The 27218-nt window shown below is 39.6% G+C and overlaps 1 protein-coding gene across 8 annotated transcripts in view; it reads left to right on the top strand.

The window, feature by feature from the left end:
* ARID1B (AT-rich interaction domain 1B) overlaps positions 1-22431 on the top strand; it is a 327188-nt gene extending 304757 nt beyond the window's left edge. For 5 of the 8 annotated variants that reach the window (XM_082276895.1, XM_082276894.1, XM_082276893.1 and 2 more), the window contains 8 exons: positions 6501-6639; positions 7682-7854; positions 9464-9614; positions 10615-10731; positions 12171-12267; positions 15547-16336; positions 17196-17326; positions 19348-22431. In XM_082276895.1, coding sequence (XP_082133021.1) covers positions 6501-6639; positions 7682-7854; positions 9464-9614; positions 10615-10731; positions 12171-12267; positions 15547-16336; positions 17196-17326; positions 19348-21060 — 3311 coding nt within the window. In that variant the 3' untranslated portion in view covers positions 21061-22431. The remainder of the gene's footprint in view (positions 1-6500; positions 6640-7681; positions 7855-9463; positions 9615-10614; positions 10732-12170; positions 12268-15546; positions 16337-17195; positions 17327-19347) is intronic. The other 3 variants (XM_082276898.1, XM_082276897.1, XM_082276896.1) reach the window with 1 other exon arrangement.
* Positions 22432-27218: the final 4787 nt, after the last annotated feature.

Raw genomic sequence — 27218 nt, 5'->3', positions numbered from 1 at the left:
ACAGTAGTTTCCTGCATTAGAACACAAGTTTAGGAAAATACTAATTAACTTAATTTCTTAATTAAGTTAATATTAATTAACTTAATACTAATTAAATTAATTTATTCATTTCTTAGTGCAGTTCACTGGCTGAAAATGGGAAGTGGAGAGTCAGAGAGCCAGCAAGCCCTGCAGACAGTTTGCAGTCGCATGACTTCAGTACCCTATCGTGGATACTAGAAAATTGCAAAGACCTTTATAATCATGTAATAAAGTTCTGGCCTTTCCAAGATTATCTCTTACAATAGTGCTTTGTCAGTACAGAAAAAGATAACAGTGATAAGGCTTAAATCTTTCTCAGCCTGATTTATTCAGTGTAAGGATTTGAGGGAGTGTTTAGTTAAAATCTTCCTAAGTACATCTCTATGTAATAACTTAAATATTTCCTCCACCTTGTTAAAACCTAGGGTTATCAGATACCCCAGTGGTGATTGTTTAATGAAGAGGAGATTAGGTTACCTTGCAATAAGTTTAGGAGATAGAGAAAAACACTTGGTGCTAGAAGTAAAGCCCATAGTCCAAATGTTTATCTGTCTGAAATAAGCACAGAGTGTCCTGAATGTGCACAGTTGCAAAAAATACATGTTGGAGGTGCCCGTCACCTCCTGAGAAGACTGGTAAGGGAAGCTGAAACGGTTAGACTTGTTAAGGACAGTGAAGAATAAATTAATCTGTCTCTAAAAATGAAAGAGTATTATGCTTTGTTCTCTCCTCCCTTACCTTCTTTCTCCAACACTGCTCTCAACAGTTGAATTGGGGATGATCACCATATATCAGCTGAATTTTGAGATGAAGAATTGTTATTTAAATATGTAAACATGAAACAAAGGAATGGAATTGTCCAATGTACCACTTTACAGGGTTCTTTTGCATCGTGATGCTACAAATGAAAATGGCAAAGTCCAAGTTTAAATTTATCATAACATTCAAGCAAGCTGTCTTTGAGGAGAACTGAAACCATTTTTGTAAAATAAAAACACAGCAGGACATAGAGACTAGAAAAGGGGGAAGCAAGCAAGGATCTCAAGGTTTGTTTTGTTTGAGAGAAAAGAGCTTGTGTCACTGAATGGGACTGCACTTCTGTACGGAGAAAGGCTTTCCCAGTGTGTATCAGCTTTAGTACATGAAATCCCGCTGAGGTATAGATGCCTCAGAGAGTACAAGCCTGTTCTCTTTAATAGTCAGATTTTTTTCTTGTTCCTTTTCCTTTAGTATATACCAACATTAACATTTTAGCTGCACAAAAGAAGCAGAGTTGTAGACATACTTTAGATAATCTGTCACTCTTTGGCTTTCAGGGGGAGCAAGAGCCCAATACAACAAGAAACAGTAGCCTCCAAAGGTCCTTGCTTTAACCATTAGCCTCTCTTGTGCAGTTAGCTCAGTGTAGGCAGAGCCACTTAGAAGCCAAATCCATTTGCAGGGAACTAGTTACAGTATTAGGGCTGAAGTTAATCTGATAGAAAAGTAGAGGGACTTGTCTCAGAGGGGAGGGTGTTGTATTTTGTCCAGTGCTAACAAGCTGATGCTACAAAACAAGTCTTGAGATCTTAAAAGTCAACTGATCTTCATAAAACTTTTAAAATTAAATATTTCAATTGTTCATAAGAATACATGAGGACTGGCAGCCTTTATGGTACAGAGAAGGATTCGGTTCCAGTGTTGTCATAGTTCCCAGGTAGGTGGTTATGCAAGGTGGGAGCAGGCTGAAGTGCAGCTTAGAGCAAATCCGTTCTTGCAGATGTCTCAGATCCAAGGGGTGGTTATGTGACTGCCTCACAGATGACCTTTAGAATGCAGGCATAGAGGGAGGGCTGGGAAACACAATACGACAGCCATGGCGAGGAGATTCATATGGAAGAGCACGGTCAAGGAAAGGATGCGATGTGTAAGTCAAATTTATGGGACTGCAAGATGGTGGTCTGGGAGCATGTGTTTGTCCATTTGCTTGTAACACTATATTTGGGATTCTTCCGCCACTTCTGTTTGTTACAACATCATTAATAAGGTAAATGGTATGTAAAGGAGTGAATAATTAGTGTGATGTACAGTGCAATTCATGATAGTGTCAGCAATTATAAGAAGTTGAAAAAAGGAATGAGAGTAGAGCAGCAAAGTGACAGACTGGTTGGCCTTGATCAGCAGAGATTTGCACAGCAGCCAAGGTGTTACGGTTAGGATTAGGTGCTCATTTTATTAGTTCTCACTTCATATCACTGTCAGAGCCTCTTCTGCTGTTTCATAATGCTCCTGGGGAGGGCTGGGGGCCTGAATGTTTTAATGTACCTGGCACTGCTCTGAGGCTGTGCAAGCTGGAGATGTGTTTTTGGTAGGCTTAGGCCTTTGTGTCAGCTTAAATCTGCCTGGGTCAGGTAATGCCATCAGTAGCAAATGCCTAGTGGCAGACTAACTATTGGGGGACCCTGTTGGCCTTCTGTCCTGATCACTGGGTCTGTGCCAAAGGTCCATGTCAACTGCTGATGACTTCCGCTGTGTAAAAACTCTCTTAGAGTGAGGCATCATACCTCTTCCTTCTAGTGCTCCAGTGCTTTCCAGGAGTGGGTGCAGAGAAAAAATGCTTTTCCTGTCATGTGTTTGATAGTTTTGACCAAAATGCTCACAAATAATGTGGGAAGTTCTAAGCTGAGAAGAATTCTGGGCACCATTACAGTAAGCACTAATGTATGTTGGAGAAAAAATTCCAAGAGAGCATCAGCATGAAGGAGTTATTTTCCATTGCTGTCCTCTGGCACTCTGAATTCTTAGTTGCATTGTGCAGTTATGTGTGCACAACTCTCAAAATAACAGGCTCAGAGTTTATCCTCTGTTGAATGAACAGGATGGCCAAAGTGGTCCAGCTGAGGATTCTTGTGAGTAACAGCAGCTGGCCCTGATGTCAACAGAGATTTCATTAAAGCAAACCTGGAAAAATCATATGCTTGTGCTGGAAAGAGAGAGCGAGAATGTGCCAGGAGTGTGTTGCCTGTGTTTCCTTGGCAGCAGAGAAAGGAGACTTGGGGAGGGGGATGGCGGGGGGGGGGACACAACACAGCACCGCAGGACACAGCCATTCAGTGAGTGCATCTGTAACCAAACGCATCCGTCTCTCTGCTGGCGGGTGGCTCACTGAAGTGCTATTATTAGCAGGCAGGTGATGTCATGGAGCGTGTCATGAGGCCAGCCAGGGAATCCCCACTGAAGATGGATGGGCCAGGGCTTGGGAGGGGTGGCTGGGGGGACAGGCGGAGGTGCCCCGTGCCTGCATCCACGCCTGCCGGGGGGGCCCTGCAGCAGCCAGCGGCCCCCAGTCCAGCCTAACTGGGGCACTGGGTTCGTGCTGTGTAAATTATCTTCCCAGCGTGGTGGCTGGCTGTTCACTCTGAAGTATGAGAATGTACTTAACCTTCAGTAACCTTTCCATTGTTTACTTTAGAGTATACATTTGTAGCTTCTGGCAAAAGGTAGGGATATCCTAGAGAGCATGTCAGGCCTCACATTAATGGAGTTTCAAGAGGTTGCATTCTTCTTTCCTTTTCTTTCTTTTTTTTTTTCTCAAAGGGAAAAAAAATTGCTGGCAAGAGAAAGGTTTTATATCTTTTTTTAGCTGTATATTTCTTCTCTGGTAAATAAAGGGTCTTTCCCGAAAGCCATGCCAGCTTTGCAAGGCAAAAGCCATGCCAGTACTATAGTTCCATGCTGCAGAGAATAATGCATGCTATCATGTGTTACAAACACATGCTTCCACAGCAAACTGTGGAAGACCTCACCTTCTCACTGACAAAGATGTCAGTTGTATTTAAGTTTTGATGTATTTTCTATTGTGAAAAGCATATTCTTACAAATCTGTTACAATGCTTGAAAGACAAATGTTGCTTAGATGTGGATGGGAGGTGAGGAATTCAGTAGCTATGAACCCACAGGTTTTTTTCCTGGACATCCCCAAGATAGCTGCAGAATCATGTAAGCAGAGGTCACTTTTCCTAAAAGAACATTGTTGTTTGTCTTCCTTCTTAGAGCTTGCTTTAATACTGAAGCTTGTGAAGCACTCTAAAAGATACTGTTTCTATTTCAGGATGTCCACAACCAAACATCTAACATAATAAAATCCCTGCAAAATAGATGTAAAAATTTCAGAGTGCAGCCCAGCAAATGTAAAATTTAAGGTGAAATAGGAAATACAAGCTCTTCTTGGTAGATGGTGTCCTAATCCAGAGATTGAAACACTTGTGGTTTCTATTCTGTAGAAGTGTCCCTAACCCAATGGAGGTCAAGGGCAAAGTGTATTAAAAAATCAGTACCAGAAACTTTGCACTTCTCATGACAGCATTTGCCTTCCATTTTTTTCAGTTGTTTATAACCAGTCATTTAGAAAGAGGCTTGAGGAAAAATAACCAACCTTATAACTGCCAGCCAGAAGATAGAAATTGGACTTGTAGCTTCTCATTGGGTGTCTTCTTTTTTCTTTTAAACATTTCTTTATATAATATGATATAAAACACATTGTTATCAGTAATTCTGCACTCCTGCAGCCCATAAATACTGAAAAATCTTTTACTTTTTTCCTTTAGATTTGCTTGAGATATGAATTAAGCTCTTGCTCAGGTAGGATAGGGAAAAGCTTAATTGCTGCTTAATAGCCCACCATAAGAGGAATATGCAGGGTTAGGCAATATCCGAATTTACAGTAATATGGGTACACTAAGATGTTTACTTACATGTTTCTAATATAGCAAGATGATATGTGACAATCTGTGGCATAACTCAGAAATGCTTTCAAGCTTTTTAGAAGAATCTAGAATTGTGTTTAAAGCTCAAGGGCAGAAGAATGATCTTGACCTGTTCAGGGGTCATATATACAAAGAGCTCATTTTATGTGAATATGATGATTTTTTGTTTTATTATAGCACTAAAGCCTTCAGTTAACTGTAGCATTAGTTGTTGCAAATGTTCTTGTTACTGTATTAATGCAGTCAGAGAGCTTTTCCTAAACTTTTTTTTGCACTTCATTACTATGTAAGCATAATTCAAAAATGCCTCAGAAAGCTGAGGACAAGAACAATGTGGTCCACACAATGTGGATTTTACATATGCACTTGCTACTGAGACTGATTTCCAGATAGGGGAGCATGTGTTACAGATATAAATGAAACACATATAAAAAAGGTGTTCTTCAGTTAAAAACAAGCTCTGCCTGTCAGGATGATGAGTGTTCTAGGATTCTGAGTCAATTATAAACTACTCTCTTTCATACACAGAAGAAAAACCCATACTGCTTGTTCCAACTTTCCCTCTAACAGTAATTTATAAAGTTTTGTTAATTGGTTGTTGAATGTAGATAGGCAGGTGAAATAAAATACTTACATGACAGTTCATAAAAAAGAAGGACCTCTCAAGCCAAATCCATGTCCTACTCAGTGTGTTGGATTTGTTAATTTTTTCTGTTGGTATTTTTTTTCCCAGTTGCATCTAAAGACTTGAATCCTACAAGGTCTTCGTCCACAGAATTTCTGCTGCAAGACCTGTCAGATCTAAGGCTTAGATGTTGTTACTAATCCTCACTTACCACCTTCTAAATTATAAAACTACTATGTCAGAGTTTTGGGCTCAAGGCATGTTTCTGTTCAGTAGTCATATGAAAATATAGCTTTGGTGTCTACTCTAGAAGACTGGTCTGGATGTATTTTACCATTAGCTTATCTGATGTATTCTTTTAATGCCCTTATTGCTGCTCAGAACACAACAGTAAAATGCTCTTCTACGTTTGTCATACCAAGAATATCAAGCTATTTACCTCCATTAAGGAGGACACTAGTGTAGATACTCTATTGCTTTCTGAGATCTCAACAAATAAGTTTTTGCAGATTAAACTGATGCTTTGCAGATTTGACCTGGTCTTGTTACATATGCTTTACCATGACTGACCCTAACTAACATTTTGTTAAGATGTCCATTTCTATTTTTACAATTCTTTTAGGAGTGTTAGCTGTAGCCTCCTGTTCAAATTCTACTTTCAGTTGTTTTTTTCTTCTTGATCCCAGATTGCCTTGTATATTTCTTAAATACCATCTTATTTATTTCTTATATTTCTTATAAACATATGTGTTGTGATAGTGATTATAAGGAGCTATGCCAAAGAACAACCTTCGTTTACTCTGTTGTAAACTACAGACAATTAACTTTGTATCTCTGACCTCTGATTTAAATGATCCTTCATCTGGATGATTGCTATTCATGTTGCTTCAGGCAGCAGATTAAATTCATGGTTCTAGGAAAGATGATGGCTATTACTACACAGCATATCCTGATCTCAGAGGATTTTGGGCAAGTTATAAAGTACTGAGATGGATTAAGGTATACCCAGGCTTCTGGAGGAAAGAACCATTTCCTTTCCTTGATGATTATTATTTCCACAGGAATTTGGCTGCTACCTTTTAATAATTACTTTTTTTTAAATTTCTCAGCTAATTCTGGTTCCTTGCAAGGCCCACAGACTCCACAGTCCACTGGTAGTAATTCCATGACAGAAGTGCCAGGCGATCTGAAGCCCCCAACACCAGCATCCACACCTCATGGACAGATGACACCTATGCAGGGTGGCAGGTATGAAAAAGGCTTTGCTTCATTTTTCATTGGGCTCTAGTTCTGCAGCAGTTTAATCCAGTCTTTCCTAGCTGCACGGGCACTCATGTAATTCTTTGGTGAACCAGTCAGAGGCTGAAAAGTGGCAGAAAATTATTTATTTTTGGAGGAGAGAGAGGGTAAGGGAGGAAGGAGTAGGAGGTCCATTAGCTTTGTAAGCACCAGAGAAGGATCAGACAAGCACCAGTGCAAAGCGGTGCATGTGAATATGTCAGTAGTGGGGAGGAAGGTGGAACCCAACAGCACCAACTTAAAACCACAACCTTCCTTTCCTCGCTTATCCTGTACACCTCTGGTCAACAGATCCACTCATGCTCAGGAAGGAGAGACGTGGTTTTAAGGTGTTACTTAAATTCAAATTATGAAAAGCATATACAGTAACAGTGGTTGAGATAGCAGAGGATTCAACTGAGATCCCTCTCAGTTCTGTGCTCTTTGAGTCACACAGACTGGCTTAATCTGAAGTGAAGCCTTCTCACCATTTGTTAAGGAGCCTTAGTCCACTGGAGTCCAGCAAAACAGTTCTTTATGACTTCAGCAGGAACACAACTGAGTTCTGAACTGGGTACAGAGTCACTCCAAACTTAATTTACTTAGATCCTTTTTTAATCCATCTGTAATGCTGCAGAAAGGATAGCAAGAACCTTTTTTAATCATCTTCAATTCAGATTGAGTTTTCTTTCACTAGGTAAAAAAGAACAAAACAGCTTAGTGAAATTTCAGGAAGGTTTAGACTTTTATATGAATAGCAGGAATGCACAAACAATAGAATTAGATGAAAAATCCTGATCTCGAAGGTAAGTAGACAAAGAAGCTTGGGGAAAAAGTGGTAGATTCGTTTTAATGATTGTCCATTGTGAAAGTCGTTTGCATCTTCCTTGGATATATCCTGCAGTGATCACTGCCTCAACACTGTGAGCTAGTTGTATTGTAGTCTAGGCTGTTTTCACAGTTCTTACGAATACATGATGATGATAATGTTTCTTTTTTCTTAATCTGCTAGAAACAGCGCAGTCAGTGTGCATGATCCCTTTTCTGATGTAAGTGATTCAGCATTCCCAAAGCGAAACTCCATGACGCCAAATGCACCATACCAGCAGGGAATAAACATGCCAGATATGATGGGAAGGATGCCATATGAGCCGAATAAAGATCCTTTCGGTGGAATGAGAAAAGGTATTTTCTGTGTGGGAGCTTATGTGTTCTTCCCTGTGTCTTAGGTAATCAAGATGTTGTAGTCAGAATGAGCTTTTTCACTTCAATGATTCTGCCATTGGTGTCCTTGTAGCAAAAAGAGAGGTGCAGTGCAGTTGTGTCTCTGGTCTGGTCATATTTTCCCTGCTCAGAGTCACACCCTTTATTTTGGAATTAACGGAATCCTAAAAATGCTTGTAGGAATACATTTCGGGAAATGGCATTAATCATAGGGTTAGATTTTATATTTCTTGAGGTTGGTTAGCCTCTCTGCAAATCAAGTGCTGGACTTCACTGTTAGAATGTGAAGTGGTGAAGCAACATGCCTGGTTGTAGTAGAATTGATCTGGGAATTCACCGTGTGAAACTGAGCAAGTCTCCTAATGCTCTCTGTCTCAGTTTACATATTTTTCAGAATACTAAAGCTAATTTTTTTTTTACTTGGGCAGCCCCTGACAAAAGGCAATAAACACACTCAAAGTTTGCTTATTTTTAGAAAGCAAAATTTAAAATTAATGTCAAAACTGACTCTGGTCCTTTTGGGTACTTAACCTACAGCTGGTTTTGTGGATATTGTAAAACGAGCTTAAAATGAATCAATCTTGCATGCCTTGTATATAGGAAAGTGGGAGGAAAGAACATAAGCAGGGCTTACAATGGCTGTAAAGAGAAGAGCAGGTGGAGGAGATGAAGTGTAAACTGAAAGAGAGCAAAAGGGAGATATGGCAAGAAGAGGTTCAGAAACTGAGGAAAGAGAGAGATGTGATGAAGTGGGGAGATGCTTTAAAAGAGATAGTTAGATGTGATTTTTTTTTAAGGCCTTTCCTTTAAATCCTTTTGCCTGGACTGTGGACACTAACATATAACACAGATGAAGGAAGGGAAAACTCTCTCTCCTTTAGATTCACTTTAGGTTTTATATCCATGTGAGATAAAGTGGGTGTATTGTACTTTGTCATACATTTCACTTCATCCTGTCAAAACAGAAATATCTCTGTTCAGTATCTACTGTGAGGGACTAAAGGCTGGAGTCTCTTCTATTTGCTAGGTGATTTATATCTGATAATAGTGCCTGTTGTTGGACCCATAGAATATGCCCATCCTGCTTGAGAAGCTGCATTAGGATATAGTATCCTGTCCATAACAACATTATTGTATATCTGTGTATGAGGGTTTTATGGGGGGAAATAGAAGTTGGATTATGACAGCTTTGTAGGTCAAACTAGCAGATTTGCTTTCATCTGTTTTGTAAGGCTTACGTTTGTATTCGTATTTAGCATTGTTTGGGGTGAAAAGAACAAGAGTAAGTTCAGGTGTGAAGACCAGAGGGAAGCAGCTGCCTGGTACCTGATATCTCAGTTCCATAGGAGGAGATTTCTTTCCTCACTTGCGGCTCCTTAATATTATACCCATCATCTTGGTAGTGGTGGTGCTTCATGTGTTCCCATCAGACCCCAGAGAGTTTGTCAGACACCAGCTAATTCTCCTTGGCAGTGTTAGGGATCTGAACTTTCTCCTAAAATACTTCATTGAATAGAAAGAGATCCTGAAACACCCAGAATAATAAATTTAATTTGCATGACTGTTGCAGTGCCTGGAAGCAATGAGCCTTTCATGACCCCTGGACAAATGCCTAACAGTGGAATACAAGATATGTATAACCAGAGTCCATCTGGAGCAATGTCCAACATGAGCATGAGCCAGCGACAGCAGTTCTCTTATGGAAGTGGCTATGACAGGAGGTGAGTCAATCTTTAGGAAAAAGCAAAGCCCATTAGTGAAAATGATCCTCTCTCTTCCTTCTCATTTTCTCATTGCACTTTGCAGAGAACATAGCAGCCTACATTTCCTACAACATCTTAACTAAATCACTGGGAGTCAAACCACTGGTGATGACTGAGTCTAGCTGTTCACAGAAATTAATAAGTAGGAATTGTCACACCTTAGAAGTCACTCAGGCTTCAGCAGATCATCTCATGGGTGTATTTGACAGCTGCCTTCAGCTGGCAGCTGGACTGGGCTGTGATGGCATAAAGTAGCACTTGAGTTGGTCTCCTGGCCATGTTTTCACCTAAACAGTTGCTGGTTGGGTTTTTATGAAAAACAAAATGCACAGTCTAAATGTGTCTGATCTGTGGTCTGTTAGTGAATTGCCTTTGGAGAGTCTGGAGTCTGTTGTCAGAGCTGTAGTAGCATCAGTCTTGCAATGTGTCCAACAGGACTCTCGTGAGTTTGTCCTTCAGTGAAGTACACAAAATATATTTGGTCCTCTTTTGTTTATCTGGGGAAAGGCTTTGGAAAAAAAAAATCTGTAAGATCACTGATGTCTAAGCATTGGTAGAGCAAGCAGAATGTTTTGGGAATGTTTAGATTATATTAAGTATTCTGGCAGGTTTTGCTGCTCTGGCCATATTCCTGCTTTTACTTTCATTAAGCTGTGTACTTAGCTTCTCTTTTTGTTTTCTGATGGTAGACAGAGTGGTGCAGTGTGGGTCTTTAAAGTGTAAGGGCAGAGTAGTTTTCAGTCAGTAGTTTTAAGCAGCAGATGTGTCAAGGAAAACAAATATAATCATGCTGTTCAATCAGTCACATTGCTGGGGAGTTGGTGAGAGTAAGAGCTCCAGTGGAAGGTGTTAAGTCAAGAGAGTGTTTTCTTTAAGGGACGTGATTTATTTTATTTTGTTGACAATTTTGGAAAAGAAGTATTTTTTACAGAATGAGGTTTCCTTTGTCATTTTTTAGGTCGGATCATGGGCTGGGTCCTGAAGGCAGTATGGCACCACCTGGTCAAAGCAACATGGTGCCTTCAAACAGTGACCCAAGCATGTACTCTCCTAATCGTTACCCTGGCCAGCAAAGGTGAACACTGATTTCTCTGTTTGTAATACCCACAGTAACCAGCTAACAAGTGCTAGCAGCCTCTGTGAGAGCACATAGACAGAGCATGTGGCCTCTTGGTGTTACTTCTGTTTTGCTTGTTCTTGTTCAGGCTTTACCGTTGGTTCAGTTTCTTGTAGGGGAGCAGAGGCTTGTGTGAGTCAGTTGACTTTGTGTAGTAGTAGAATCAGAGATGTTAGAAAAGGAGTGTACGTCCTGCCTTGTGTATCTGCTGGTCAGCACTGGACTAGAACATAGTTCACAGGCCCAAGTTCTCCAGAACAGCATTAAAATGACACCACTTCTGAAGCTTCCACAACTTCACCTGGCTTGTGGTTATCCTGTGGCTAACAAACCGAACATTTAGAAAGTCTTCCCTATGTATAACATATGTGTACCTTTGCTGAATTTTGTCTTACTGCATGTAATCTTGGACAGCTACAGACAACTCCCCTCATTCACATTGTTCTTTTAACTGGCATTACATAATTTCTCTCCATCCATGTCATAATTTTAGGAGATAGGGAATTGCTTTTGCTTTCTCTCTTGTCATCTCTCAAAAAAAAAAAAGTTCATTTTCTATGCTTTTGGAAAATGAGGTCCCATTAGTTCTTTTAACGTGTCAGGTTCCCCAGTCCTCTGTTTCTGTGACGCTCCCTGATACATTACTTCCATAATTACCCTGTAATTGTTGATGTGTTCTCACTGGTAGTGTACAGAGAGGAATTACTGACATATTAGCCTGCAGTACAGTGTTATTTATCAATCTTAATGCTTCCCAAGTACTTGATTTCAGCAACCTAAATTTCATTCAGATGTGCTAAAAATATTGCAGTTACACTGTAGTGCTCCTCAGAGGTCTTAAAGGCCACAGGTAAGTTTCCAGTGCAACACAACTTTGTCTCTTATGTGTATGCTTCATTATGTAGCTTTAATTAAAAATTACATGAACATTAGCAAAATTATGAGTACTGTTTTTACTCACTTTAAATTGATATATTCTTAAATAATCCAGAAAGTAGCTTGCTATTAGGTTGGCATTCTAAAACACAAGAATTTTTACTTGCAACCTTTGATCTGTACAACAGATACTTTTCCACCAAGGATGGGCTCCCCATCTGCAACTGCCTTTATAACTTCTTTGCTGACCATACCCTCTTCCCATTCCTGACTGCTCCCCCTAAACCTCTCTGCTGTACCTTCACTGCTCCTTCTTTCTCCTATCTACTTTACCTCCTTCTTCCCACTAAAAGCTCCAGCAGAGCTTGCTACCTCAGGCTCAGGACCATACCAGACTGTACCTTCACCTTGTTTCCGGATGGCAGATACCTTCAGGTGCAAGATTTTATGAGGACTTTACTTTTCTTGGTGGCTTGAAAACTCCAGCAGCTCTAAGTGTTGATTTGAATGCTTTATTTTAGGCATGAACCATATGGGCAGCAGTATCCAGGACAAGGACCTCCCTCAGGACAGCCACCATATGGAGGGCATCAACCTGGAATGTATCCACAGCAGCAGGTAGTAGAGGGGAAAATGGCTATGTTCATAACATTTGTTTAATAAAATTCACCCCAGAATTCTGTATACATTCAAAAATTTGTTTATACAGTGTATGTCTTCTGGCACAGAGGAGCACTGTAGTTCTGGTCAAAGTCACAGCCTGTATGGATAAGCAATGTATGTGCAGCTGTAGGAAAATGTGTTCATTACACTGGAAGATGTAAATTCTAACAGATGTTCTGTGGCTTTGGATGTGCATCAAGTGATTGTCCCAAGTTAATAACCAGCAGACTGGAAAAGTATAAAGCATGGACAAGTGATGTGATGTTGCCTTAATTCCAGGAACAAATAGAAAAGCGGCTTGGATGGCAGGTTCAAGGGCCTTAACTTAATGTCATGCAGCCAAGTGAACCCAACAGAGAACTGAACAAAATAAAATGTGCAGCACTCTCAATTCTTTTCCGTGCTGTGGTGGGTCATATGAGATACCTATCTTTAATATAGATCAGAGCACTTCCCACATGATGCCTCTAGTAATAATATGGTACAAATACGTAAGAGAGAAGAGAGAATGTTATTGGTGTTAAAACTAGTTTAAGCATTTGTACATTGCAGTCTCCCCAGCTCTTATAACTCAAAAGTACAAATTATATTAATTAATAAGATATTTTTTGTTACATGTATGATTAATACCTTGTGAGCAAAATCCCACCTTAGAAGACAATAGCAAAACTCCACTGACTTCAACAGGATCAGTTTCATTCTGCATGTTACTAATTCAGTTCTAGTCATACAATACTCGAAGTTAGCTTCCAGAATAGAAAGCATTTCTTTATTATAAGAGAACTAAAATGTAAACTAGTTTTGAGCCAATTTCAGACAGTTCTTTTCAGCTGGGGAAGGAGTTTCACTAGGAAATTGGGGTCAGGGGTTGGGAGTGCTGTGGGGAGAAACCAAAAGAAATCTTAGATTGCACTGTATTAAAAACATATATAAATTTAAATTTCAGAATTTCTTGTTTATCTCTTTGGTTCGTAACATCTCAAAAGTGGCATAATCGAAAAAGTGTTTTGTTGTTTTTTGTGACAAGCATATGCTAGCAGTCCAGGTGATTTAGTGGGGAAATTGCAAAGATATATAACAGAACAGTTTGTGATATTCCATGCTAACATGTGCAGGGAATATATTAACTACATGTTCATTTAAGCAAGGAGACAGCTAGAATTTGTGAAAATGTATTTGTCCCTGTCCTTAGTGCTGTTTGTGTATTTTGTACAGTGATTCTTGAATACAAAATGCATTAATGCAGAAAAGCAGTGTAGAATGAAGGACAAGGATCCTTACTGGCCTCGGCCTCTCCCTCCCATCCCCAGAGGATTCCACTTCTTCATTTAGCTAGAGATTCTGTTGCCAGTAGTTTATTTACAATTTCCTAAATCTTACTCTGTAGTGGTACAGAAGGAATGTGAAAAATGACCCTTTCAAAGCTTTATCTGCAACCCGAAGACTAGGGAATGACCTGCAAAGAAGGTGATTGGAGCATGAACTCCTGGGGCTAATGAAACACTTGGAGCCAGGTTTTTCAGTTCCTGTATGAATGCTTACATCCCAAGAGCTATTACACAGCAGGTGACCTGTGCTGGTGGCTTTTTGTCCTCTGTGAGGTCTCAGAATTCCACATCTCAGTGGAGAGAGAGACACGTTGTGCAGTCTCAGTCTCCTGCTGAGCCTGTCCACAGGAGGGAGGAGCTCAGCTGCATCACTGTCCTCTGCACTGGGGACCACTGGGCATGTTGGCACTGCATGTTCCAGGGTGCTGGAGTGCTTTTGAAAAGGCACATGCTTCATTCCCAAGTGTCTGCTGTAAGCACTGAGTCACTGTGGCAAAATGAACACGACCTTCTTAGGTGTGGCAACTGCCAAGTCATTTCTTAATGTATAAATTGGCCCCAAGGGTGGAATTTAGTACAGCAAATAGTTCATGTAAGGCTGGAAATAGGTATTTCTCAGATAACCAGAAAGCTCTATAGCAAGTTTAAAAAAAAATACTTTTATACAATACAGTAGTTGTGGTTTTATGTGCACCAAAGTTGGAAGATGACTTTATGAATCCCAGAGCTGTTTTAACTTTCCCATATTGAATACAGAGAGAATTTTATCTGATCTTAACTCTAGTACATTAGTATACATTGTACAATGCTATTGAGCTACTGAGTTTCCGGGGGAGCTGTAACTTTGAATTTGCCATAGATCATATATTCAAAAATCACCCATTTAATTCACTTTTTTTGCTTCAGAGATTTCAGTGTGGTTTGAACTGTGGAACAAACTCCCACAGGAACTAAGGACTGCTGCAAACCTTACCACCTTCCCCTAGAAGAGCAACATGTCTTTTTTTTTGTTCTGCCATCTTAAACATAAATACATACAACCTTGTGTGGTTTAAAAACCACTCAGCTCTCCCCAAGGTAAAACAGCTTCCCTCACACAACATTCCCCACTTGAGAGGGTGAGAAACAAAGAGGGAATAAACCATAGGTGGCAGCTGTTAGTTACATTGCTTAATTCATTACTGAACAGCAGGGTTAAGACCCTGCATAAACTAGAACAGAACACTTGGATGTGACCATTTGCTGTAATAATCTCGCAGTAAAATAAATATGATTAGGATGATTTGGGAAGAGGACGGTTGCCCAAAGAGGACTCTATTCCTGGGCATTACACAGAGTATCAAATGCAGCAGGATATTTTCTTCTATTAATAAATATACTGTGTGTAGTCTGTGTCATATTGTAAGATTCAGTGTTTTAGACATGCATGCTTGCAGCATATCTTGTTACTTTAAGAGTTTATTCAGTGCTTGTCTCTTGAAAAGATTCACTGGGTGGTTTTGAATTTTTTTTAAGATTTTTCTTCCTAGTAGACTAAGCATAAAAAAGAAGTGAAAATATTTTAGTTGGTGAGGAATGTTGCCTTTTCATGCATGTCTGAAATGACCAGTGGAATTTAATCTGACAGATGGGGAAGGAAAGGGAAGGGGAGAAAATTAGAGCAAGCATAAGAAAATTTAGCCCAAGGATAAGTTTCCTTTTAGTATTCAGTTATAAGCACAGCAAAATAGAGGCTTAAAAAGAAAGCACTGGATCAAGCCTAACCATAGTGCTGTATGCCTGACTCCAGAGTCAGTACGATCCCTCTACAACTACGTGCCTTTGGCTTTTTGAATGAGCTTCCATCCAGTATATTTGTATTGTGTATGGAGTAAAAGTGACACATCTTTCCAAAATTTTCTTTCAGAACTACAAGAGACACATGGATGGCATGTATGGGCCTCCAGCCAAACGCCATGAAGGGGATATGTATAACATGCAGTATGGCAACCAGCAGCAGGAAATGTATAACCAGTACAGCAACGCTTACACAGGGCCTGACAGGAGGCCCATGCAGGGACAGTATCCATATCCATACAACAGGGAGAGGATGCAGGGCCCAGGACAAATGCAGCAGCATGGAATACCTCCCCAGATGATTGGTGGCCCTATGCAATCGTCATCCTCCAGTGAAGGTCCTCAGCAGAACATGTGGCCAACACGAAATGATATGCCTTACCCTTACCAGAACAGGCAAGGTCCAGGAGGCCCTGCACAGGCTCCTCCGTATCCAGGGATGAATCGCACTGATGATATGATGGTACCTGACCAGAGGATAAACCACGAGAGTCAGTGGCCTTCTCATGTCAACCAACGGCAGCCTTCTTATATGTCATCCTCAGCCTCCATGCAGCCTATCACTAGACCTCCTCAGTCATCCTACCAGACACCACCCTCTATGCCAAACCACATCTCTAGAGCTCCAAGTCCAGCATCCTTCCAGCGCTCTTTGGAAAACCGTATGTCTCCAAGCAAGTCTCCTTTCCTACCCTCCATGAAGATGCAAAAGGTTATACCCACAGTTCCAGTGTCACAGGTCACAGGACCTCCACCCCAACCACCACCGATTAGGCGAGAGATTACCTTCCCCCCAGGCTCTGTAGAAGCATCCCAACCAGTCTTAAAACCAAGACGAAAGATTACCTCAAAAGATATTGGTAAGCATCAAACCAAAACCTAAGTACCAATATAAATTGTGAGGAAAGGCACTTTGAGTCTGATTTTTTTTTTTTTTTCACATTTTAAGACACTCTTGACAAATAGGAAACTTTGGTGACTATAATGTGGTTGTTTTCAATAAAAATGTGATAACATGTGCATCAGTAGGGATGATAGGTAAAACTCATCCCAGACAATCTGACATGAAATGAAGGCAATATTTTATATGGAGACCTGAGGTCTCCACAAATGCATTAAAAATGAAGCTTGCCTCAGATTTCAAAATGAGATGTGTTGAAAGGTCCTTCAGAATGTCTGTTAAATTACCAATACAGCATTTAGCTTAGCAAAGCTTTCCATGTTTTTGTTCCGTGGAAGCTCATGCTGTTCTGCTGTGTAGTTGCAGTCTCTGCTTTCCTTGAATGGTCCATTTAATCATTCCATATTATTTGTTCTGTTTGTTTCTCCCCTGCTTCTTAAGATCCCCAAGTATCTTCTTATCTTAAATTCTGGTTACATTTCATCCATTCAAGTTCTCATATTTCTGATTTCCACAGTCCTGACAGAGTATTCTACCTTGGTTTACTGATGAATTGGGTTAGTCAAGTTCTTTAAGTTTGTACAATTATTTCAGGTTCAGCAGAGTCAGGAAGAATGGCCCTGCTAGGATATTCTCCAGCACTAAGGTTTAGCAGCAGTTACAGAAAACCGAACAGAACTAAGCAGTGAAAATAGGGTCTTAACCAGTAACTATTTAATTTAAATTTGCATCCTCAGAATGTCACACTTTACTCTCAGAACTCATTATCAATCTGGATGCACTAATTCTGTTTTACTTCTCCCTTTTTCTTTCTCCAGTAACTCCTGAGGCCTGGAGAGTGATGATGTCTCTTAAATCTGGTCTTTTGGCTGAAAGTACCTGGGCGCTAGACACTATTAATATTCTTCTGTATGATGACAGCACTGTTGCTACTTTCAACCTCTCTCAGGTAGGTGGGAAAGCAGTATACTTCTCAACTTTGCAGGGAAAGAAAAGTGAAATAAGACACCTACAAAAATGCTGCTGGCCTTTCCAATTTATTCTATTTAACAGAAATTTTAATATTGCAAAACTTGCACTTGTTTGTGATTGAGATTGTGAGAGACAGATATAGGTCACATAGAGGAAATTAAGAAGCCTGAAAGAAGGATGTTTCTTGTAGAAAGAAGCATGTAGGAATATAAGAGTTTTAGCACTGCCAAAAAACTAGTGTGTAAATTCACACACATGGTAGTATAATCCCTCAAAACAGCAGTATGTTAGTAATCTTTCTTAATCTGTGTTTCCATAAAAGACTTTGCAAAACTATGTTAAACTGATTTGAAGGCTGTCTTTTTGATGACAACTTGTCCTATTCCATACTTCCATGTGAGACTGTGGGATTTTATTTAATTGCTTATTTTCTGTTTGGTTTCTTCTTCCAGGGAATTTCATTTTCCCAGGAATAGCAAATTGACAATTTAAAGGCTAAAATCCACTGTCTATCTGTAGGATGCAGGCAACACAGGATTTAACAGTGTGGGTTTGCCTCACTGCCTCCCAGCATTTTTCAGCTCTGCTCTAATCATTTGGCTGTTAGGTGGTAGTAATAGATGGCATGCTGATAATTTACATCATCTAAAATTTGTACAAATTAAATATTCAGTTTCTCTCCTCCATTCATTCCTTGGTTACTAATAGTGTAACTCATCATTTTTTAAATATAATGACTTCTTTTTTTTTAAATACAGACACAAATGGTACATTACATCCCACCTAACTTTGGAATTAGGGATATCTATAGCATGATTTATCTCACCCAGAAGAAGAGATCTAAAATAGGTCAGATGAATCATACCCTAGAAATGGCCTGTAGAAGACCATTGATTATAAAAGGAATCAAGACAATTAGGTTCGGTGTGTGACTAGTGTGGGTGTTTGAAGTTAAATGAGGTGAACCTCCTCTGAACTCTGTCAGAAATTGTGTTAATGCACCCTATGCAAATTGCACAGAATACCATGCATATTGTAAATATAGACATTCTTTTGTTACATTTGCCTTGGACTCTGTTTCCAGTGGCAGCCAGGACCATATGATGCCTGGTAACTCCTGCAGTTCTGATAAGCATCAGTTCTGATAAGCATCAATTTGTCCGTAGTTCTTTGAGGAGCTGGCAATCATATGAGAATACAGAACAGACAAAAGGCTACATTTCACTGAAAACCTATTAGCCCACAAAAAGAAAAAAAAACACATTAAAATCCAGACAATCGGGCTGAATGCATCATAACAACAAAGAATTTTTAATAATAAAGCCACTGAGCGTAAATTAATACCAAGTCCAACTACTGCCTTTCCATAAGAAAGTGATTACAAGTTAATTAAGAAGATTAAACCTAAATGAAAACTGTTTCTGAAGGGTGACTTACAGCACCAGGCTCCAATAACAATTTTTAACTATTGCCAGACAAAAAATGGATCTATTCCAACAGAGATGAGATACTAATCTAGGACATCAGTTCTAGACACCTAAACTGCAGGTTCCTACATGACAGTTGGTTTCAGAGACAAAGGAGGAAAGGAAGAATTGCAAACTTTAGATATCTAATAAAAGTACAAATGAGAAAAAACAGCCAAGTTAGGAACTTCAGTACTCTGTACAAAAAATGAAGAGTAATAGGAACTTCCAAGGGGACAGAACAGCTAAGCCAGATGTCTGCTATGGCTTAAAGGAGATATTAATAAAGTTCTGTACTTCTCATAGCTGTTACAGTTGAAGCAAATGGAGCTGTGATAGTTTGACATTATATACTGTTTGGACAGACTCTAGAAGAATTTCTCTTCTTCTTCTGCCATGCAGGACCTAGCCACAAGTCCACAGCAGTATGAGGGAAATATTCACACATATATGCATCAGTGTTCCTAATAAAATCTCATGCAGACAGAAATATTTACGTGATTTTTATGTTCTTTCTTTCTTCTCCCCTCAGTTGTCTGGATTTCTTGAGCTTTTAGTAGAATATTTTAGAAAATGCCTGATTGACATTTTTGGAATCCTTATGGAATATGAAGTGGGAGATCCAGGCCACAAAGCACTTGATCACAAAGTAGCCAAGAAAGATGATAGCCAGTCCTTGGCAGAGGATACTGGAAAAGATGAGAATGACGAATGTATTGACTATTTTGATGAAGATGAGGAGGAGGGGGAGGATGAAAAGGTAGAAGGAGAAGAAAAGAGCATTGTTTTTTCCACTCCTGGTGCCATTGCTGATCCAAGTGAGAGGCCAAAACAAGCCAGTAAATTTGACAAGCTGCCAATAAAGATTGTAAAGAAAAATAATCTATTTGTTGTTGACCGATCTGACAAACTTGGACGCGTTCAGGAATTTGATAGTGGACTTCTCCACTGGCAGCTTGGTGGTGGTGACACAACTGAGCATATCCAGACTCACTTTGAAAGCAAGATGGAGATTCCACCACGCAGGAAAGCCCCTCCTCCCTTGAACTCTCCAAGCAAAAAGAAGGACCTCGAGGGGAAAAGTGAATCTGAGGAGCAACAAGAAAAGAGTATAACAGCAACCATTGATGATGTCCTCTCAGCTCGGCCAGGAGCATTACCTGAAGACTCAAACTCTGGTTCCCAAACAGAGAGCAGTAAATTTCCCTTTGGGATCCATCAAGCCAAAAGCCACCGGAATATTAAACTGCTAGAGGATGAGCCAAGGAGCCGGGATGAGACTCCTCTATGCACCATAACTCACTGGCAAGACTCCTTGGCCAAACGCTGCATCTGTGTGTCAAATATTGTCCGTAGCTTGTCTTTTGTGCCTGGCAATGACACCGAAATGTCCAAACATCCAGGCTTGGTGCTGATCCTGGGAAAGTTGATCCTTCTTCACCACGAGCATCCAGAAAGAAAGCGAGCGCCGCAGACTTACGAGAAAGAGGAAGAGGAGGACAAAGGGGTGGCCTGCAGCAAGGATGAGTGGTGGTGGGACTGCCTCGAGGTCTTGAGGGATAATACATTGGTCACATTAGCCAACATTTCTGGGCAGCTAGACTTGTCTGCTTACACGGAAAGCATCTGTTTGCCAATTTTGGATGGCTTGCTGCACTGGATGGTGTGCCCGTCTGCAGAGGCACAGGATCCTTTTCCAACCGTGGGGCCCAACTCAGTTCTTTCGCCTCAGAGACTTGTGCTGGAGACCCTGTGTAAGCTCAGTATCCAGGACAATAATGTGGACCTTATCTTGGCCACCCCCCCATTCAGCCGTCAGGAGAAACTCTACGCTACTTTAGTTAGGTACGTTGGGGACCGCAAAAACCCGGTCTGCCGAGAAATGTCCATGGCGCTCCTATCGAACCTTGCCCAGGGGGACACATTAGCAGCAAGGGCAATAGCTGTGCAGAAGGGAAGCATCGGAAACTTGATAAGCTTCCTGGAGGATGGGGTCACTATGGCCCAGTACCAGCAGAGCCAGCATAACCTCATGCACATGCAGCCTCCGCCTCTGGAGCCGCCTAGCGTAGACATGATGTGCAGGGCAGCCAAGGCCTTGCTGGCCATGGCGAGAGTGGACGAGAACCGCTCCGAGTTCCTTTTGCACGAGGGTCGTTTGCTGGATATCTCAATATCTGCTGTCCTGAACTCTCTGGTTGCATCTGTCATCTGTGATGTACTTTTTCAGATTGGGCAGTTATGACATAAGTGAGAAGCCAAGCATGTGTGAGTGGAGATTAGAGGGTCACATATAACTGGCTGTTTTCTGTTCTTGTTTATCCAACGTAGGAAGAAGGAAAAAAAAGAATCTTTGCTCCTCTGCCCCATTCACTATTTACCAATTGGGAATTAAAGAAATTATTAATTTGAACAGTTATGAAATTAATATTTGCTGTCTATGTGTATAAGTACATCTTTTTATTTTATTTTTTTTAACCAAAGTTGCTGTCTAGTACATTCAAAGGTCACACTTTTTTTTTTTCCATAGATTATCCTTTTCAATGTTCTTTTCCATGTTTGTATTGCATATTTTTTGGGAAGCGAAATAGTGACTTTTTAAAAAAAATGTTATGGCAAACCATTGTACGATGGGGAAGAAAAATCTCACCACTTTGAAACAAAAAGGTGAAAAATAACCAACATACCAAGTTCCTGTGTGTTTTATTTTTTCAGATAAGGAAAAAATAAAAAAAAACTTGTATACCATCACCAAAAGCTCTGTGCAATAGAAGATTCTAGTGATGTAGGTATAGGGGATCAAGGAGGGTGTCAGTCAGTAGTCAGAATCCAAAATGATACTGATTTCTCCTCAGGAGAAATGGTTACATTAGGCTAGGAGCAAAACAAAACAAGTCAAGTTAAAAGATTTTTAAACAAAACCTGAAGTCAAACATCAATTGCTTCCTCACCAGAACTGTCTTGTCTACATCTGGTTTTTTTTTTTTTGACCTTCCACAATGACAGTTCTTCACAATTCCTTTAATCATTTTTTAAAATATTTTCTTATTGCCTAAGGGCCGTGATGTATATAGAAGTTGTACATGAAACATACCCTCATTTTATTTTTTTTTTTTTAGTACAAAGTTTTTAGTTTCTTTTTCATGATGTGGTATCTACAAAGTGATAGTAGAATTATTTTTTTCTTTCATTTGGGCCATATCTCCAAAAAATAATAAAAAAAAAAAAGAAAAAAGGAAAAACCCAACACAGAAAACCAACAACTGAGGGTAATGTACAAGTTTCTGTATGTATAAAGTCATGCTCTATTTCGGGAGAGCAGCCGATCACAATTTGCTTTATAAATCAAGGTGTGGAAATGGTTACGTATGGATTGATTTAAGAAAATGGTTACCAGTCTACAGACAAAAAATATATACAGGAAAAAAAAGGAAGAAACACAGCTTCAAAGATTTTTCAGTGACAAGAATCTGCATTTGTATTTCAAGATAATGTAGTTAAAAAAGAAAAAACTTGATGTAAATTCCTCCTTTTCCTCTGGCTTAATGAATTTCATTTATTCAGTATAAAATCTTTATATGTTCCACATGTTAAGAATAAATGTACATTAAATCTTGTTAAGCACTGTGATGGGTGTTCTTGAATAATGTTCTAGTTACAGTGTGAGATATCAGAAAGCAAACTAATTACAAGAAAGAGCAATAATGATTATTCTCTTTCCCCTACTTTATTATTATGACCTTCAAAAATATTATGCTCTTGTATTGCAGCAACTTGCTCTCCTTTTAGCAAAGCCTTCTCACATCCTGGAGAAGTGTTTTTAATTACTATATATAAAACCACGAAGCCTCAAAGGGGAAGACACGGCTAACAAGTGATAGTTGTGACTATGCAGGTACCCAGTCTCCGAGCTGTGTTTGGGGGACTGAAGACAGATGTTAGAAAAAGTGACAAAAGATTTTGTTAAAGCAATAACCAACTGGAAGAAATTGATCTGTATTCACTACCTGTAATTCTCTCTGTTGGTTAAAGGTGCAAATACCCCAGTGATGTGGGTATTTAGAATAAACACCCACCCACTTCTCGATACTGTATGTGTCATTGCATACTTACGTGGCCTCTCATGCTGGGAGTTCCCCATAAAGTGGATCAGGCTTTAATAGAGCGCATCCATCATTATAACTGGTGGGAGATGGCCATTTCCCTTTCAGGAATTACCTGGTTTCAGATACGTCCACTCTCACCTGGTGATACCTTGTTGCTGAATATTGTTCAAGCACTAATTTTTGCTATTTTATCTTGGATCATTGACTTTGTTAGTGTGATCATAAAAAGCTAATAATAATCAATTTCCCTGGAATTGCCACGTAATTACACTGGTAGTGGATATCCTCCTCCCCTCTCCAATAACAATACGGAGGTACTTGAAAATTACAACCCCCTTTGGCATACTGCCCACTTTGTTCATATAGATTGCTATAACATTAATATATGTAAGAGAATTTCAGAGACAGGTGAAGTACATACAATTATAAGCCAAGTTTGAAACGTGCTTCCCTAGTGTCATGAGAAGTAATTTCTCCTTCTAGCTTCTCAATAATCTCTCTACTCCTACATCATCTGCTGCAGTGGTCTGTCTTCCTCTTGCATATCACTGCTTTTAGAAGTGTCTGGTGAATTATAACCTGCTTGTAACTCTTCATCACAGAAGGAGGCATATTTCAGGGATGATTTTTACAGCTTATTGCTGGGCAGTGTGGAAGTAGAAAGCCCTGCTAAACTTAGTAATGTTTTACTGCTTGATACCACCCCACGGATGCAAGCAAGGAAGCTGTTAAATAAACCCTCTCCTGAGTGCTACGCACCCCTTTCTGATCAAGGACAACAAAGGACATCCATTCTCTTCTCTCTTCAGCATTCAGACCCAGAGTCCTCTGGGGAAAACTACACCCGTGGCAAAACACTCTCAGCTGTCAGAGGCAGCACATTAATGCTCTTCAAGACTGCTCCGAGCCTGCTTAAACAACATGGGGGAAAAAAACACCCAGCCAGCCACATAATGTCCATATGTATGTGGCATTTCCTGCCAGTTTTCCAGCTGGGCCAAGAACTAGCTGAGGAAACACAGCAGTGTGAACAGTACAGACTCTGCCTGAACATGATTTTATTCTGCTACAGTAAGAGTAAACAATCTGAATCACTGGTTAGTATTGCAGCACATTTATCAGAAGTAAGGTGACACATAAGAACTCCAGTTCCCTCTCTTGTCTTCATATGATTCCATCTTTCCCACAATGTTCTCTTAAACCTTTGGAGACAACCTGCTCATGGAACTTGTGCACTTAGCATGTTCTTACTGAGTCCTGACCACGCCTGAGCTGCTGTTGGTATAGTTCTTATAAGAGGTATTTTAGCTTTCAGTTTCAGAAGCAAATTCTACATTTTTATGCTGATGTGATCACTGTAGTGAAGCTCAGAGTAGTACTAACATGATGGACTATTTGAGTTATTTAAGGGAAAGCAGCCAATTAGCATTTTAGGCACTACTCAGCCACGAATATTTGACTAACTAACTGTGTGTATATATATGTATATATAGATATATATGTATATATAAACCTACCTGGTTCTTTGGCAGACCCAAGCAATTAATTTCTTGCAGATCGAAAGAGTGTTAATTTATCTTTACTGACCTTTAGAATCACTTCAGGAATTAAATGCCTATCCCCTTTGACAGGAAAAAATGGTTTTGTTTCTTGTTAACATAACTTCCTACACTGTTCTTTAAGAAAACCCACAAAAAAACAACATACGAAAATATCCTGCTCAGAAACTCCATGTTTTCAACTACCAAAAATGAAAGATGGAAAAGAAAAATCCGTGTTCAAAAGCCTAGGCACTTCCTCTACTATCTTCTTTTGTTGTTTCACACCACAATCTGTGCCATCACTACCGTGAGACCATTGTCTTGTTGGCATGGATACATCTAGAAGAAAAATGTACTTCATTAAAGAAATACTGTAGGAAAAGCATGTACATGTGTTACACGTTAATGATTCCTATACAACACTTTTACAGTGCAATGCAGGCTACATCTCTTATTTTATGAATAGTACAGAAATACCTCTTAGTAATAAAGAGGTGTAACTGAAAGAAAAAAAATTACCATCACCTCTACTGTTCTCCCCCCACAGAACAGAGAGGATTGTAAGCATTCATACAGTGCAGGGGCTCAAGCCAGCTTGAAACTGAACTGAGGTGGCACACAGTGAGTTCACCTTTCAGGAATCTGTGAGTAGGTTCCTTACTCTGCAGGCAGTAGTGCTGACGTACGTAAGAAATAATACACACCTGTCGCCCAAACACTGCAATAACACTACCACAGAAGTCAGGCTTTTTGGACTTACAACTAGGAGCAGTCTGAAATTCTGGGTCAGAGTACTCCAGAGAAAGATGACTTCTATCACCTCCAACCCAGTAATATTAAATACGTGAAAACCATGCTCACAGGCAGAACCACAAAGCAGTCCCTGCTGCAAAGAGTTTATTTTCCAAGTCATGAACAAGTAACTGCAGGTGGAAAAAGAGGAGAAAATGGGAAAAAAAAGCAGCAGTAAACCTAAAAGGCAGGTACCACTCTTGTAGCAAAGTGGAATTCAGAGATCTAGAACATGGCCTCATGCCACTTTAATTTTCCTCAGGATAATTTGTGACATTTGAGGGTTCTCCCCACTTGTTTTCTCATGAAATCTTACAGTTCCCCATGGCAAATTCCTTTCCATCCATCCCTCACAAAGATTATTTTAAGGATTATTGAGCATGAAGAAAGGAGAGGAAAATTAAGGGTGAAAAGGCATGGTCATTTGGAAAAAGAGAAGCAGAACACAAAGCTGAAAGAAAAGTTTCCTATGTCCCTTACTCTATGTCATTACAAAAAACAATTAAACCAAGCTAGGGGAACTTGTAATTTCATTGGTGGCTGGTATAAATACAGTGGAATCAAAAATATATTTTTAGTGGGAGCAAGGGAAGGAAAAGATGAGCCTCCAAGTGTGGACTGGTAAATTCAAGTTTTACTTAATTGCATTTACCTTTCAAATCCTCAAGACAGCAGGAATGGGGAAGAATTAATAACTGTCTGCATTGTTGAATCCACCCCCAGTTGTTTATTTGTGCACTGTCAGAAATGGGTTTGCAAAGTCTTGGCCATCCTTTCTGTGAGTGTCAGTAGCTGTGGATACAGGAGACAGCTGTTCTGGAGTGCATACCAAATACAGCCAGTCACATGCCTAAACGACTCATTTTGTTCTTCTAATTACTAATTCTAACACAAGCTAAAATGTATTTCATTGCAATGCTGATGTACAGTATTAAAAAGTGTAGGTTTATACTTCACATTTGTTTTAACTGGCCTAAACTAATGAAGTAGCAAGATCCTCATCTGATGCCCTCAACAGAGCACATCTTTCCCTGCATTTGTTAATTTACTTGTTCTGTCATTACTTAGTATATATTGCATTTCCATTAATTAAACATAGTTATTTACATTGATAGGGTGATGCAGTGGAATTGCCTAGCCAGCAGAGCAAATCCCTAATGACTCGGGAATCTCTACAATGTTTATTCAGGTCTGCAAAGAGACTCCTGAAGGACAAACATTCTGACTTCTGCTCCATTATAGAGCAATTTTAAAATGCAAGTTGATGTATTATCATGCCAGGAGAAGGCATGATAATATAAATAAACATACATTTACCTAACATGAAAAACACATGCTAGAAAAAGCTTAGAGTACTCCATGATGCAATTCTACTTCACATGTGGTAATTTGCCTACCAGTTCTACATACGCATCTGCAACTGAGAAGAAAAATAACTAAATCTAGCACATGTTTTCCCATCAAATTGTAACACAAAATTGCAAAATCAACTATTAAACTTCTTTTTCTCTAAGAGAATTTGGAAAGAAACAATGTTCCACTGGGTTTATCACTACTGCTAAAGCTTACAGTGGACTCCTTCTAGAAGATTCTTTTTTTGTTTTTTTAATATGAAAGATGAAACTCTGTACATAATGAAACACAATAACTGAGAAATACTGAGATTTAAGCACAAGGCTTCATCTGCAGAACTACCACTATGTATTTTAGATGTAGTTAGGGAAGACAGACTTTTTGTTACCAATATCATGAGCTCACCTAAAAAATAAAAGTGTATTTCCACCCATTTTGTATAGTCATGCATGTTTCACTGGCATATGTCTCACAGTGAAGGAGAAGTTGTTCTTTGTTGTTCCTTCTTTTTTTCCTAATATTTAGTCCCTAAACCTCTCACATTGCTTCCTTCCTTTCCCCTATGCATTAGTACCAAATACAGAGTCCTGATTTTTTTAAATAATTGAATA

The sequence above is a fragment of the Coloeus monedula genome (assembly GCF_965178545.1).
Source record: "Coloeus monedula genome assembly, chromosome: 2".
In the NCBI taxonomy this organism is placed as follows: Eukaryota; Metazoa; Chordata; class Aves; order Passeriformes; family Corvidae; genus Coloeus; species Coloeus monedula.
The sequence above is the reverse complement of the archived record's forward strand: the minus strand, read 5'-3'. Positions and strand labels throughout refer to the sequence as shown.